The sequence below is a fragment of the Cricetulus griseus genome, assembly GCF_003668045.3.
Source record: "Cricetulus griseus strain 17A/GY chromosome 1 unlocalized genomic scaffold, alternate assembly CriGri-PICRH-1.0 chr1_0, whole genome shotgun sequence".
NCBI lineage: Eukaryota > Metazoa > Chordata > Mammalia > Rodentia > Cricetidae > Cricetulus > Cricetulus griseus.
In genome coordinates, this window is record NW_023276806.1 from 228,497,657 (window position 1) to 228,512,471 (window position 14,815).

General features: G+C 40.3%; 2 protein-coding genes across 2 annotated transcripts; both read right to left on the reverse strand.

The window, feature by feature from the left end:
• Positions 1–5,474: 5,474 nt before the first annotated feature.
• On the reverse strand, positions 5,475–6,401 carry LOC100768442 (olfactory receptor 12D2). The gene has a single exon (XM_027388665.1). It carries the CDS (start codon positions 6,399–6,401, stop codon positions 5,475–5,477), a length of 927 nt encoding a protein of 308 aa, XP_027244466.1.
• A 7,159-nt stretch (positions 6,402–13,560) lies between these two features.
• On the reverse strand, positions 13,561–14,502 carry LOC100768733 (olfactory receptor 11A1). Its single transcript, XM_027388666.1, has one exon. The coding sequence runs from the start codon at positions 14,500–14,502 to the stop codon at positions 13,561–13,563; it is 942 nt and encodes a 313-aa protein (XP_027244467.1).
• Between the last annotated feature and the right edge of the window lie 313 nt (positions 14,503–14,815).

Here is a 14,815-nt window from a genome sequence, read left to right on the forward strand (position 1 = left end):
TCTTAGCTAAAACAATAAGATAATTGAAGGAGATCGAGGGGATTCAAATTGGAAAGGAAGAAATCAAAGTATTGCTATTCACAGATGATATGGTAGTATAAAAAATCCATCTAAATAATTCTACCAGGGAACTCCTATATCTGATAAACACTTTCAGCAAAGTGGTCAAATACAAGATAAACTCAAAAAATCAGTAGCCCTCCTATATACAAACAACAAACAAGCTGAGAAAGAAATCAGAGAAACAAACTCTTCACAATAGCCACTAATAATATAAAATATCTTAGAGTAACTCTAGCCAAGTAAGTGAAAGGCTTGTTTGACAAGAACTTCAAATCTTTCAAAAAAGAAATTGAAGAAAATACCAAAAGATAAAAAGATCTTCCACACTCACGAATGGGTAGGATTAACATAGTAAAAATGGCCATCCTACCAAAAGAAATCTGCACATTCAATGCAATTTCCATCAAAATTACAACAATTCTTCACATATCTTGAAAGAATAATTCTCAGTTTCATGTGGAGAACAGAAAAACCAGGGTGGCTAAAACAATTCTGAACAATAAAAGGACTGCCAGATGCATCACCATTCCTAATATCAAGTTGTTCTATAAAGTTATTAATAAAAACTTCATGGTGTTGTAATGAAACAGACATATTGATTGATGAACTAAAATTGAAGATCCAAACATAAATCTGCAAACATATGGACACTGATTTCTAATAAGGAAACCAGAAATGCACACTAGAAAAAAGACAGCATCTTCACCAAATGTTGCTGGTCAAACTGGATGGCTGCATGTCAAAAAATCCAAATAGATCCATACTTATCACCCTGCACAGAAGCCAAGTCCAAGTGGAGTAAAGACCTCAACATAAAACCAGATACACTGAACCTGCTAGAAGAGAAAGTAGGGATAACCCAGAATGCATTGGCACAGGAGAAGACTTTCTGAACAGAACACCAATAGTTCAGGCACTAAGATAATCAATTAAGTGCGATTTCATGAAACTAAAAAGATGGGAAAAGATTTTCACCAACTCCACATCTGACAGAGGGCTAATATCCAAAATAAACAAAAAATACTCAAGAAACTAGACATCAACAAATGGAATAACCCAATTTAAAAATGGGGTGCAGATCTAAACAGAGAATTCTCAATAGAGGAATCACAAACAGCTGAGAAACACCTAAATAAATATTCAACATTCTTGACCGTTGTGGAAATGAAAATCAAAATGACTTTGAGATTTCATCTTATACCTGTCAGAATGGCTAAAGTCAAAACACAAGTGACAGCTCATGCTGGCAAGGATGTGGAGCAAGGGGAACACCCCTTCATAGCTAGTGGGAGTGCAAACTTGTATAGCTACTATGGAAATAGATATGGTGGTTCCTCGGAAAATTGAGAATAGATTTACCTCAAGACTCAGCCATACTACTCTTGGGCATATACCCAAAGGATGCTCCATCCTACCACAAGGACACTTGCCCAACCATGTTCACTGCAGCTCTATTCATAATAGACAGAAACTGGAAACAACATAAATGTCCCTCAACCAAAGAATAAATTTAAAAAGATGTGGTACATTTTCACAATGAAATATTACTCAGATATTAGAAAAATTACATCACGAAATTTGCAAGCAAATGAATGGAATTAGAAAAAAATCATTCTGAGTGAGATAACCCAGATCCTGAAAGACAAATATGGTATGTAGTCGCTTATATGTGGATATTAACTGTTAATTAATGATAAGCTACAACCTACAGACATAGAGAAGTTGAGAAAAAGGAGAGTATAGGGTAACACACAGATCTCCTTTGAAAGGGGAAATAGAACAGATATTGTGGGTAGACTGGGGCAAATGAGGGCTGGAACAGGAAGGATCAGGTTGGAGAAGGATGGAGGGAGAGACTACTGGGAGAGACGACTGGAATGGTAATGCTAGCTAAGACTCCTGCTAATGGAGGATATAGAATGGGAACTGGCCCATCTTCTGTAATCAGGCAGTTTCCAGTGGAGGGATTGGGACACCAACCCAACCACAAAACCTTTGACCTGCAATTTGTCCTGCCCACAAGATATGCTGGGGTAAAGGTGGTGCAGAATTTGTGGGAGTGGTCAACCAATGACTGATCCAGCTTGAGACCCATGCTGTGAGAGGGAGCCCACCCCTTGCACTGCCTGAAGGGCCAGGAACCAGAGGCTGGATAGCCCAGAGACCTAGGATAAAACCAAACATGACCAGCAAGGGAAAAAAGCCAATGAAATACTTCCTAATGATACTATGCTATGCTTCATCCAGCAACTGATGGTGGCAGTTGCAGAGACCCACAGCCACACATAAGGCAGACCTCAGAGAATACTACAGAAGGACAGAAGGAAGAGTTGTAGAAACCAGAGAGGTCAATGATGCCACAAGAAAACCCACATGATCAACTTAGCCGAGCTCATAGGAGCATACAGAGACTCAACCAATGATCAGGGAGCCTGCATGGGTCTGACCTAGGCCCTCTGCATAGATGTTATGGTTACATAGCTTGGTCTTCTTGTGGCACTCCTAACAGTAGGAGTGGGGGCGTGTCTCTGACTCTTTCCCATGCTTTCAAGGCCCTTTTCCTCCTACTGGGTTGTCTAGTCCAGCCATAACATGAGAGGAGGTTCCTAGTCTTAATGCAACTTGATGTACCATGTTTGGTTGATTTCACTGGAGGCCTGCCCTTTTCTAAAGGGAAACAAAAGAGAAATGGATCTGGGGGAGAGCAGAGGTCAAGGGGAGACACTGGGGGAGAAGAAGGAGGGAAAACTGTGATTGAGGTGTAATGCATGAGAGAAGAATAAATAAATAAATAAATTTTAAAAATAAATTAAATCCACACACGCAGACACAAAACCCACACAACCTGGGCAATTTAAATAAAAACAAAAATCACACCCCATGATTTTTTTAAAGTAAAATCTAAAGCATTTTCAAAAATGTTTTATTATTGTTGTTTTAATTGAGCATGGCAGGCAGGGGCTGGGTGGGGGTATTGTCTGCATGTATGTCTGTGAACCACACTCATCCAGGAGGTCAGAAGAGGGTGTCAAATGCCCTGGAAATGGAATTACAAACAGTTGTGAGCCACCATGTTGGTGCTTGGAATTGAACCACATCCAGCCGTAAGAGTGGCCAGTGCTTTTAAACAACACACCATCTCTCCAGCCCTTTGAAAGATTGTAAACTAAAAACTGGATAGCACTTATGGGAAAAGTAAAGTCTAATAAGGGTGCCACCTCTTAGTCAGAAGTGACCATTGCTTCTTGGACAGGATCCAAACTGAAATGACTAGAAAGGAGGAAAACAGACGTTCTCTTAATGACTCTAAGAAACTCTTCAAATCTTTAAATTACAACCATGAAGAGTTATGGCTCAGTGGGAAAGGTTTTGCTGGTTGTGAGACTCTAACAATGGTGACATCCCCATCGGAAGTGCCCTAGCTTGTCAGCAAAGGGCTTCGCTGACTCCTAACTTCTGCAGCCTTGTGGCCCAATTTTGGGAACTGAGGGAGAGAGCTTTTCACCTTTGTACAAAACAAAGATCTCTTCCATTATAAAATTCATCATTTTCTTTTTAATACCTTTAATTTGCTTGTTTGTTTGGAAAGGTAATGTCATAGACTCTGGAAAGTACAAGGTTCCAGAAAAAAAAAAATCTAATTGAATACACAATGGATCCATTTCATACCTCCTTTATGTGCATAGATGTTGTGGGCTCATACTCTAGAGTATGGTTATCTTCTCAGAGCCCACATCACTGAAGAAATGTGACTCTCCCTCTCCCAGTAGCCCAGCTCCTCAGATAAGAGTGGGGATTCGTGGAATTTTGTCCGGCTTGATCTTGTCCAAGTCGCATCTTGTGCACGCAGTATCAACCATTGTGAGTTCATGTATGCAACTGCATTCTAGTGTCTAATGTCTAGCAAACACTGTTTTTCTACAGGCATCTACCCTGTCACCAAAGAAAGCATATGAAGTTGGGTGGGAAACAAGAAGGGTAGGTGTTATGATAAAGTGGGGGGTGGGTGGCGACAGGACAGTCACACCAGGCAGACAGACCTTCAGTGAGAAGTTTCATTAGAAAGGGAGGGAGGGGAAGGAAAAAGAAAAGAGGTGAAGAGGCACAGAGAGAGGACCGAAGAGAAGAGGGAAACAGGAAAAGTCCTGTGTACCCCAGAGGAACCTCAGGGAAGAGAGCAGAGAGAGAGCTCTTAGAAAGACAGCTGAAGTGGGCGGGGATCTTTCTTTTAAAAGGGTCCTTTGCACCTGCATGCAGACTGTGCAATCATGGAACCCTGGGCCGACCAGGGTACTGCCTGAGCGCATTCTGCCAGGGGACAAGGGCAGGCCAGCATACTGCCTGAATCCTTATAATAGGTATATAGCAGAGGAGTTGGAGAAAAGGGAATGGGGGGGTGTGATTAGATCCAAACACATTATATGCATGTGTGGATATTAAATAAAAATATTTAACTAATAAAAATATGTTTGAAATAATTCTAACCACAAGAAGCACTCTCCCCTTGGACGATATTCCATCACTCAATGAACATTGGTAGCTAAGGCTACTCAATACTCAGAATGTTGCTGGGACAAGAGAAAAAGTTACTATCCAGATTTTGAGGAATTTAAACACTCAGATGTAAAATATCTCAACATCCTTATACTGACATATGTATGTATGTATGTATGTATGTATGTTTGATATGTTGACTTGGTAAAGTATATTGTCTAAACTGTTTATAAAGCGGGGTGTGGTATACACACCTGTAAGCCAGAAATTGAGAGGTGGAATCAAAAGCATAAGGAACTCAAGGCCAGCCCAGGCTACAGGAGACCTTGTCTCAAAAATAATAATAAATAATAAAATTTAAAAAATAAAGCCTCACTCACCAACCCTAAAAATCCTAATATTAACAGAGACAGGTTTAAAAGAAATGTTTTGCCTCTGAAATTTTTCTGTAACTCATTTGTGATTTGCAACTAACTTTTCCAGTTGAGTAACCACAGTTTCAATAATTCCTCAAAATAAGAAAGCATAATGATAATCATCCAACTAGTATGTGTTGACAAATAAACAATCATAAGTACTAATTATCCTAAACACAGGTAGTATATACATATTTCTATATCCAGTTACATACAAGTCACATTAGAGTATGTCACAAGTCAAGGTTATTGACTAATATGCCAAAAGCAAATTCAGGAACCAGATTCTATGATTAGAGCCTCAAAAGTTCAAGTTTCCCTGCTTTCGTAGTTAAATATTACTAGATCATACTTTCCCATACATTTTCTATTACTCGATTTGCTCAGTTATATATGTGTACATCTATTATAATAATAATATATCTTAATTACAGAAATATATCTTAATTTCTCATTGCCTGGTTATTTATGCCTCAGAAGAGTTCTTTAGGTTTCTTCAAGTCAGAGCCATCTCCTCATCTTCCTGGTCAGCGCACTCCTCACTTCCTTGTTCCTCAAGGTGTAGATGAGTGGATTGAGAGCAGGGGTGACCACACTGTACATGATAGCAATAACCCGGTCCTGATCCAGAGAGCTGCCTGAGGTGGGACGAATGTAGGTGAATATAACAGGAGCATAGAACAGAATAACAACCATGAAGTGAGAGGCACAAGTAGACAGTGCTTTGTGAAGCATGCTGCAAGAACGGGATTTGAGGAAAAGATAGGCGATAATGTAGAAATAGGAGAGAAATGTCAGGAAAAAGGGGACTGAGGCAATGGTGCCTGTTACAGTATTGAGTAGCCAAAGGTTAAGCTCGGTGTTCCCACAGGCCAGCTCCAGCAATGGCTTAACATCACAGAAGAAATGATGAATATGATTCGAACCACAGAACCTCAAACGAGACGTCATTACAGAGTGAAGCAGAGCATGTAGGAAAGCAATGGTCCAGATGGTGACAGCCATTAGGATACAGACCTGTCGATTCATGATGACAGAATAGTGGAGTGGTTTGCAGATAGCCACAAAGCGATCAAAAGCCATCACTGCCAGGAGCAAGGACTCTGTAGTACCCAGAAAGTGGAAGAAATGAAGCTGAGTTATACATCCCAAGAAGGAGATTGCTTTGCTTGTGGAGAGGAAGTTCTCCAGCATCTTTGGCAGTGTCACGGTAGAGTAGCAGATATCTAGACATGCTAAGTTTCCCAGGAAGAAATACATAGGCGAGTGGAGTTTTGGATCTGAAATGACGATCATCAGGATGGCTCCATTCCCAGTTATATTGACAAAGTAGATGGTGATAAAAACAGCAAAAAGAAAAGGTTGTGGTTCCTGTATGTCTGTCACTCCCAGGAGGAAAAATTCAGTGACGGAAGTTTGATTGGACATCACCTAAAAGAAAAGATGATACACTTTGTGTAACACAGCCTGGAACGAGACCAGTTGATCTTTCCCAATTAGAATTTTCTTGGTATAATGAAGACAAGGAGGAGAATAAGATAGATGAAGAAGAATGGATGTTTTGCATAAGCTAGCCTCAGATCCTGGGTAACATTTGATTATTTGGATCTTGAACAGCCTCGGTTTGTGACTCAACTATTCTCAAAATTTAGATTCATCATTAGCACTTTTATTCTCTGTGAGGTTTGTAGCATATTGTCCACACACAGTCTTCTCTGACTATGAACATCTGCATTCTAATAAATCTTTCATTGCTAAGTCATTTCTGTGATACACTACTTCTTTAAAAACTCTGCTCTAGCATTCTTCTTTATCTAATGAGATACTTGTTGAAATTTTTCAGGAGTAAGAGTCAAGAATAAAATAATTTCATCATAAAGTGTCTGAAGAAGTAGAAACCCCCTAAAATAGCAGTAGTCACTTGTCTCTAGATTATTAATGTGAAGATGTTATTTTATTCACCTTTCCCTGGCCCACACACCCAGTAAAGTCAAGGAGCCCTATTTGATAGAAAGTGGAAGGGGAGATCAAAAAACACATAGCCTGTGTTAACTTGAGGTGTTTTGAAAACCTTATAGCTATAGTATATGATGGACTTATTGTTTTACTATACTTTGAGCCTGAACATTTCCTCAAACAGGAAATCAAATGATATCTTCAATGAGAAATGTTGCTGGGCATCTGTTGTCTACTTGTGGTCTGACTTTCTTCTCTAAGATCCTCAAATACAAAACTCAAGTTTCTTCCTTATTTTGCCAAAAACTCATTTAAGTACTGCCTTTGGTCTCCAGAAATCCTATTTTTGTCTTATGACATATTTTAAAAATTTATCTATTGCATTTATTTTAAGTGCATTGGTTTGAAGGTGTCAAATTCCCTGGAACTGGAGCTACAGACAGTTTGAGTTGCTGGGTGGGTGCTGGGAATTGAACCCAGGTCCCCTGGAAGAGCAACTAGTGCTCTTAACCACTGAGACATCTCTCCAGCCTCCTTATGTTTTATTTTTAAATAATTTTACTTAACCAGAAATAAACCCTCCTCACAGTTGTGAAGGTATATTCCAAGTTGAACCCACCTGCATTACAGTTCCTCTAATAGGTCCCTGGCAGCTATGTTGTATCATGTCATAGCAGTCTGTCTGCTTTCTACCAACTCTCTTCAAAGGTTCCACAGGTTACCAGCTCCTCTCGATTATAAAATGTGTTTTCCTTATCTCACCTTACTTTCCATAATAAGGAACTCTGATTTTAGTAAGGAAACACACTCATCTTCAGTTTCTGTTGAATTGACCTAAAATATTTTATTCAATGAATGATTTAACCCATTAGGAGTCATAAATGAGTAATTCATTATGAGACATGACTTAGAACTAAATCTGCTCTGATTGCTGCCACAAAAATACTCTTTTGGATATTCTATCAAGGTTCCAGCATTGTCTTTGGCTGTTCTGACAATGGCAGACAGGACTGGTGAACCAGCTTCCTCTCTGCTCCTTTTATTTAAATAGATGCTATAGGTATCGTTTGCATCTTAGGAAAGACAAGCTAGATGTGTGAGAAACTTGAAGAGGTGGGATGCATGGGTGGAGAGTAAGAACTGGAAGGAAATCTGAAGAGACTGATCTACACAGAGTTACACTTCCTAAAAGATGGAATGATTGCAGTTCTGAGAGGAAGGAGATTCAATGTGCACAGATTGAAAATAAAACTTTTGGCTTTACCTTGGAGATGATTGTTAGAACTAACCTTTACTCCACCTCCACAACAGGCCTCCTTCCAACAACCAGAGTTACTTTCTTCTATAGCTAGGTACGGTATATTTAAAAATCCTTACTACTACTTTTTAAAAATGCAAATTTTTAAATTTGAGACCACTACACTAAACACTAACTACCGTTTTAGTTTTTCTGACCCATAAAATATAATTGCATCAAAAACATATTGGAAAAAATCAAGAAACAATCAAACAAGAGAACAACTTTTTCCTGGACTTTAGAGACTTTTGATGGTCACATTTCTCTTTATGACATGATTTCTTTCACTAATGTTTCAGTATTTAGAGATTACAGATTTGCTTGGATGATGCCTAAATAATCAGGCATATTGAATTGAGAATGGACATGATGGTAGAAATATGGAAATAATGTGCTTTCTTGATCTGCAACAGGGAGTCTGTCCATCATAAAATGGGAAACCAGATCTGAATCTTAAACAGCTTTTTCTAATGCCAGCAGGAGACAGATCACAACCCAGAAGGTATGGGCAACTTCCCAGCCTGGCTCTGGTTACGTTTTCTTACCTGACTGGACAGGTAAAAAGCATTTCCAGGGCTCTGCTTTCAGTGACTGTAAATAATAGAAAATATATGAGGCAATAGTTCACACTAGACAAATGGGCTCAGCCTGCAAGAATAAGTATTTGCACTGAGTCCAAAAGGATTAATTATTTGTCTTCTGGAAATTCTTCCTCACCATCTGAAAAATCTTTTAGCTCTAAAAATCATGAGACTCTAAAAATAAAAGTCCTTAGAGAACTTGTCCCCTGGTGTTGAGAATTATTCAGAGAGTAATCGAGGAGCTGCCTTATGAAATCACTATTTTTCTGTTGCATTTCCTATTGTCTAATTATGATTAATCTTTAATTGAGAACAATGGGTAACCTAAGTCTCCATTGCCTAATAAGTTTTCTTAGCCAAACTTCCCTTCATTTCCTCAAATAGAGGTGGGGCTTCATTGTGTGTTCCTGAGGGCTCCCTGGAAAAACACTCTGGAATTTAAAGTGAAAAGAAAGTTGGAGATGAAAATTAATCAGTTATTCATGTCACACAGACAGTACAGAAAAGTCATCCTTTTATATTCTACTCATTTATTTCTACAATATCAATGAGAGATAAAGAAAGCAATTTGCTTTTGTTGCTTTTAAACTGACTCTTCACTGTTATAACAACACTAAATTATTTACTCTAATTTTGAGATGCCAGAGCTTACGTGTTGAGGGACACGATGTTTGATTTTACAATGTGTCCCTTACTTCTTGCTGTAGCTTTTATTTATTTTTTTAAATCAGTATGTTAATACAAGGGATAGATATGCATGGTCAGCAATTAATGGAAGGATTCTAAGAAGAGATAAAAATTTATGCATTTTGCCCATTTTTATTGCATTTTCCTTCTTGTTCCTGTGTGTTTCGTTGTACTGTCACACATTAACCAGTCCTCATTATTTTATAAGAAGAAAATAAATGCAAATAACATTCACCTCAGGTTTCTTATGTGTTAGTCATTGTGGTGAGTTACTAACATGCATTCCTCCATTTAATTCTCAGGGAAACCTAATGAAAAACACTAAAATCATCCCCCATGTTACCTACCATAAGGAAATAAGGGTTGGAGGATTTGTGCAAACTGTCCGTTCTCTTGCAAAGGATTCATGAAACAAGGACTGACACGGAGGCTGTTCAGTTCTAGAAAACACTGCGGTGTGATCCCTGTTCTTTCCATATCACCCACTTAAAGAATCCCTTCTTGTCTTTATTTAGTGAATACTCATCAATATTTGTCACTTATAAAGGCATACCCACCAGAATAACACCTGGCTATTCAATAGTAACCATTAAATCCAAAAGATGTTGGAAAGATGCATTCCAAGTTCTGAAAGATCACAACTGTCAACTTAGATTGTTGTATACCCAGAAAAACTATCTATTAAGATTGAAGGAAAAATGAAAACTTTCCATGGGGGGGGCAGGGGAGAGAAATAAATTGAAGGAATTTGAGACCACTACACCTGCTCTATAGAGGATTCTGGAGGGAATACTTCTGTCTGAAGAGGATCCACACAGCCAAGAGACAACAGGAAATAATGCCAGAATAGTTCATGAAAAGAAATCTGAGAAAACACCACAGAATCAACAAAATAACAAGAATTTGTATCTTTCAGAACAACATTAATATCCAAGTGCCTTCTCTTTGCCTCCAGTGTGTGTTCTTGTTCCTGTGCTTATTTGAATAAGAATGCCCCCCCATAGATTCATATCTTTGAATGCCCAGTTGAGGAAAGATTAGGAGGTATGACTTTGTTAGAGGGGGTATGTCACTGGGAGATTGGCTTTGAGGTTTCAAAAGCCCACTTGGGGGCCCAGTCTCACTCTCTCTGCCTGCCGCCTGTGGAACAGGATGTAACCTCTCAGTTCCTGCTCCAGTGTTGTGCCTGGTTGCCTGTTGTCATACTCTGAATCACGATGACCATGGACTCACTCTCTGAAACTGTAAGCTATGCTTCAGCTAGATGTCTCCTTGGTCATAGCATTTTATCACAGCAACAGAACAGTAACTAAGACACTTCACTGACAAGGGACCCAACCTCAACATGCCAGGTACTGAATAGTAGGCACAGAGTCTGTGCAAGTGCATACACACTCAGGAGATTTTTCTGAGGGCCAAATAGCAATTCTTCATTTTACTTTTCTCTTTCTGCTTGTTCCTACTATTTTTTTTTTTTTGGTCCTGTTCTTCTACCCTGATGTTTCCGTTGTCTTCCTTCTATATCTGCCCTGATGTTTTCCTTCTACCTCTCTTATTTTTATACCTCCTAAGACAAAAATTTCTACACAAGAAAAGATTACCTCACAGCAAATTATATATTTTCCCAAAACAAATTAAAATCTTTACACAGGAAGAAATCATATTATTGTTGTGCCCAAATTCTGAACCCCAAAATCACCAAGATACCTATTCTTCTGTAAAAGCAGTGAGTCTTTTATTGTTGTTTAATGAGCTAACTGCATTAACTCGGGCCCTTTGTCCATTCATCCCAGTGGATGGCATGAGAAGGACCCCGAGAAACCATGAAGCTGGGGGCAGGAGGACTTATTGGACAGTGTAAGGGGAGTGTCTAGGGGTATGCAACAGTCTCAGGATTGGTGCACTTCCAGGCTTGGGCGACCTGTCCTGTGTTGATTGGTCAACTGGTTGTTATGACCTATAGGCCCTCCCAGGGTGGTTGCTATGCTCTGTATGTCACTGTTACCCCACTTTTACCGTAATGTCATGTCAGCTAACTTCTGATTGGTTCTTTGCCACATGGAAGGTATTTGACCTATGGCAGCTCCTGCAAGGTCAGAAGGCTGGAAACTAAGCATATGTGCTGAGTCAGAGGCCTTTGTCTTTCTAGGTCTTTTCTGCAGCCTTTCATGGCTGCTAAAGCAGGGGGCTAGGTGAGGGTCTGGTCCCTTCAATTGTGATCATGTTACATGTTTTTTCTTAGAAGCCTATTATCCTCTGTCATATACCAGGCACCCAGAGCCCTCTTTTAAAAGATGTAATAGATGTATCAGAGTTCTGGGCACTGTTCCTTTCTGGAATATAACAAGAAGAATCTGGCCACAGCCTACAGAATATATACAGGAAGGATTATGAGTACCCAAGCTTCCCGGTGAGTTCCCAAGTACGGAAAGGGTCTCAGGGACCAGCTTCCACCATGTTCTCTGGAAGTCTGTGAGTACCTCCTTCTCTACTACCCTGTGGGGTGGAGGTACAAGGAAAGAGGTACAAGATGACTGGCAGCCCCACTGCAGATCTGTCCTCATCAAGGGCCTTCTTCTCAGTCTTCTCACTACTATGAAACAGGAGTCCATGTCCATAAATGTCAGGATGACACATTTACTCAGCATTCTATCATGTACTCTGCAGTCAAGTGTTGGCAGGTAAGGTCCCAGGCTGAATGAGCACCTGTGTGTGATGTTAGTTGATAGTCTGTGCTGATAATCATTTTGAAAATTACATTCCTGACACTAATATTAAAATCCTGAAAGATCAGAATCTCTAAGGTCTAAAGCTTCCCAAAAGATGAAAATTCCAAATATTGAAATTCTGACCACTGAAATTCCAGCAACTGTAGTTACTTAGAGTGGGGCTGGGGGAGTCCATAAGAAGGGCAGAAACTATGGGGAAACCTTTGTCCAGGCAGTACAATAAAGATAAAAACTAATTTAAAAATACATCCTTGGCCTGCACTGTATCTCTTCCAGCTGAGTAAACTCCAGTTTTTAGTTAAAGTTTCATTGTTTTTCCCCCAAGTCTTTGAGCAAGTTTGGGATATTCTTGTTGTAGCCTTTCTAAACTATGTTTGGCTGCCACCCAAACTCCAGAAAACCTGGGCTCCAAATGCCACAGGACTTACCCACCCTAGACTGCCTGACTTTGCCTTCAGGCTGTACCTGCCACATGTTTTTTCCACACAATCCCGAGTGTGGCTTTTCAGAAAGCAGGTTCTCTCTCTCTCTCTCTCTCTCTCTCTCTCTCTCTCTCTCTCTCTCTCTTCTCTCTCTCTTCCTACCCCTCTCTCTTTGGATTGTGGGTTTTCCCTACAGCCCCTCTCCTCGAGCTGCCACTCTCAGCTCAGGGACATACAATAGTTCCCTAATCAGACGTGCTATACATCACAGTGCTCTGCCACCCTGAGCTTGAACCAGTCTAAAAGAGAGACAGAGATCACACAAAGGTGATCTCAGCACATGGGATTTCATGTCTTTAATCCCAGCACTAAAAAGGAGTATAAGGCAGGAGGAGACAGAAGCTGATTGCATTCAGAGGGAGTCTGAGTTTTGGTGGAGAGCAGTGCAGTCTGAGGTTGGGTGAATCCCTTCAGTCTGAGCATTTGTAGAGGTGAGAACTTTCTAGTAATCAGCCGCTTTGCTTCACTGATCTTCACTTTAACCCCATATCTGTCTCTGGGTTTTTAATCATTCATGCTACATGTGTATCCTTTCTTTACATTTTAAATCATATTACAAATTAAATTTGTTCTTTGATAATTTCATGTATGTGTATAATGTATTCTAATTATTCTCATTTTATTTAATTTTTTTCATTTTACATAACAACCCCAGTTCTCTCTCCTTCCCTTTCTCCCACCCCCACCTCCATCCCTGTGATCTAAGGAGGGCAGTGAAGATTTTTCTATTGGACTTTCAGGGTCTTGATTGAAAAATATCCTACAATGAGTACTTTGCTCTTTCCCAGAATTTCCCTTTAGGTCTTCTGAATTATGCCCAGGGGGAAGATAACAGTTTAACTAGTTGAACAATTTTCACATGTCAGTTGCTTTGCAGTAGAGAAGCCTTCTTAATGCCTGATGCACCTCCTGATTCCTCAAGGTATAGATGACAGGGTTGAAAATGGGCGTGACCACTGTGTAGAGCAGGGCAACAACCTTGGAGAGGAGTTGAGAATGGACAGCAGAGGGCGCAATGTACAAGACCATGAGTGTTCCATAGAATGTGGACACCACAGCCAGGTGAGAGGAGCATGTGGAGAAAGCCTTTGTTCTTCTGGACCCAGAGGGAACTCTCAGCACAGTCATCACAATCTGAGCATAGGAGACCAGAACCAGCCCAAAAGGGACAGTCAGGAAGACAACAGAGAGAACAAATGTAGTCACCTGGGCCACTCCAGTATCTGAGCAGGCCAGGACCATCAAAGGTGAGAAATCACAGTAAAAGTGGTCAATTTGGTTGGGGCCACAGAATCTCAGCTGGGCCATCAGAGCAACAACTAGTCCATCTACCATGAAGCCAGACAGCCAGACTGTGAGCACCAACCCCAGACACCATCGAGGTCCCATCAGGAGTGGGTATCGTAGGGGATGACAGATTGCTAGGTAGCGATCATATGCCATCACAGCCAAAAGACAACACTCATCTGTAGCTAGAGAGCCAAAGATGAAGAACTGAAACAAGCAGCCAGCCATAGAGATGGCAGACTCCTGTAGGAAGCCCTCCAACATTTTGGGCACCACTGTGGAGGTATAGAGTATCTCAATGAAGGACAGGTTCATCAGAAAAAAATACATGGGTGAGTGAAGCCTCTGGGAGCTGACCACCACCACTACAATGAGCATGTTCCCTGTGATGATGGAGGCATAGATCATGGTGAGAACAGAAAAGAACAGGAGGTGTAGTCCAGGGACTTCATGGAAGCCAAGAAGTACAAACTCGGTGACAGTTTGGTTTCCTATGGAGATACTTCCCATGGATCATTCAGTTTTCAGTTTTCTTCTTGGCTTGACAGTAACTAGAGAAAATTTAGTGTATCTCTGTTGTCTGCTGGAACTCTAAGACTGACAGGGCTAAAACAAGATGACAGAGTATACAAAATGAGAATGGATTAAGCTAGTCTTCATCTTTCCCTTCTTTACGTATTACCACTTTGGCTTGTCCTTTCCCATGTTCTTTAGTGTAACATATTCCTAATGGCTTAGGAGAGCTCACCCATACTCAAATTTTCAACAAAAACCAAAACTTTGTGTAGTGACCACCATGAGTGTCCCTTGACAACAAATTTTC

What these genes read in the sequence shown, in the direction of transcription:
- LOC100768442 (XM_027388665.1), bottom strand. Translation starts at nt 6,401, where the DNA reads ATGTCCAATCAAACTTCCGTCACTGAATTTTTCCTCCTGGGAGTGACA.
- LOC100768733 (XM_027388666.1), bottom strand. Translation starts at nt 14,502, where the DNA reads ATGGGAAGTATCTCCATAGGAAACCAAACTGTCACCGAGTTTGTACTT.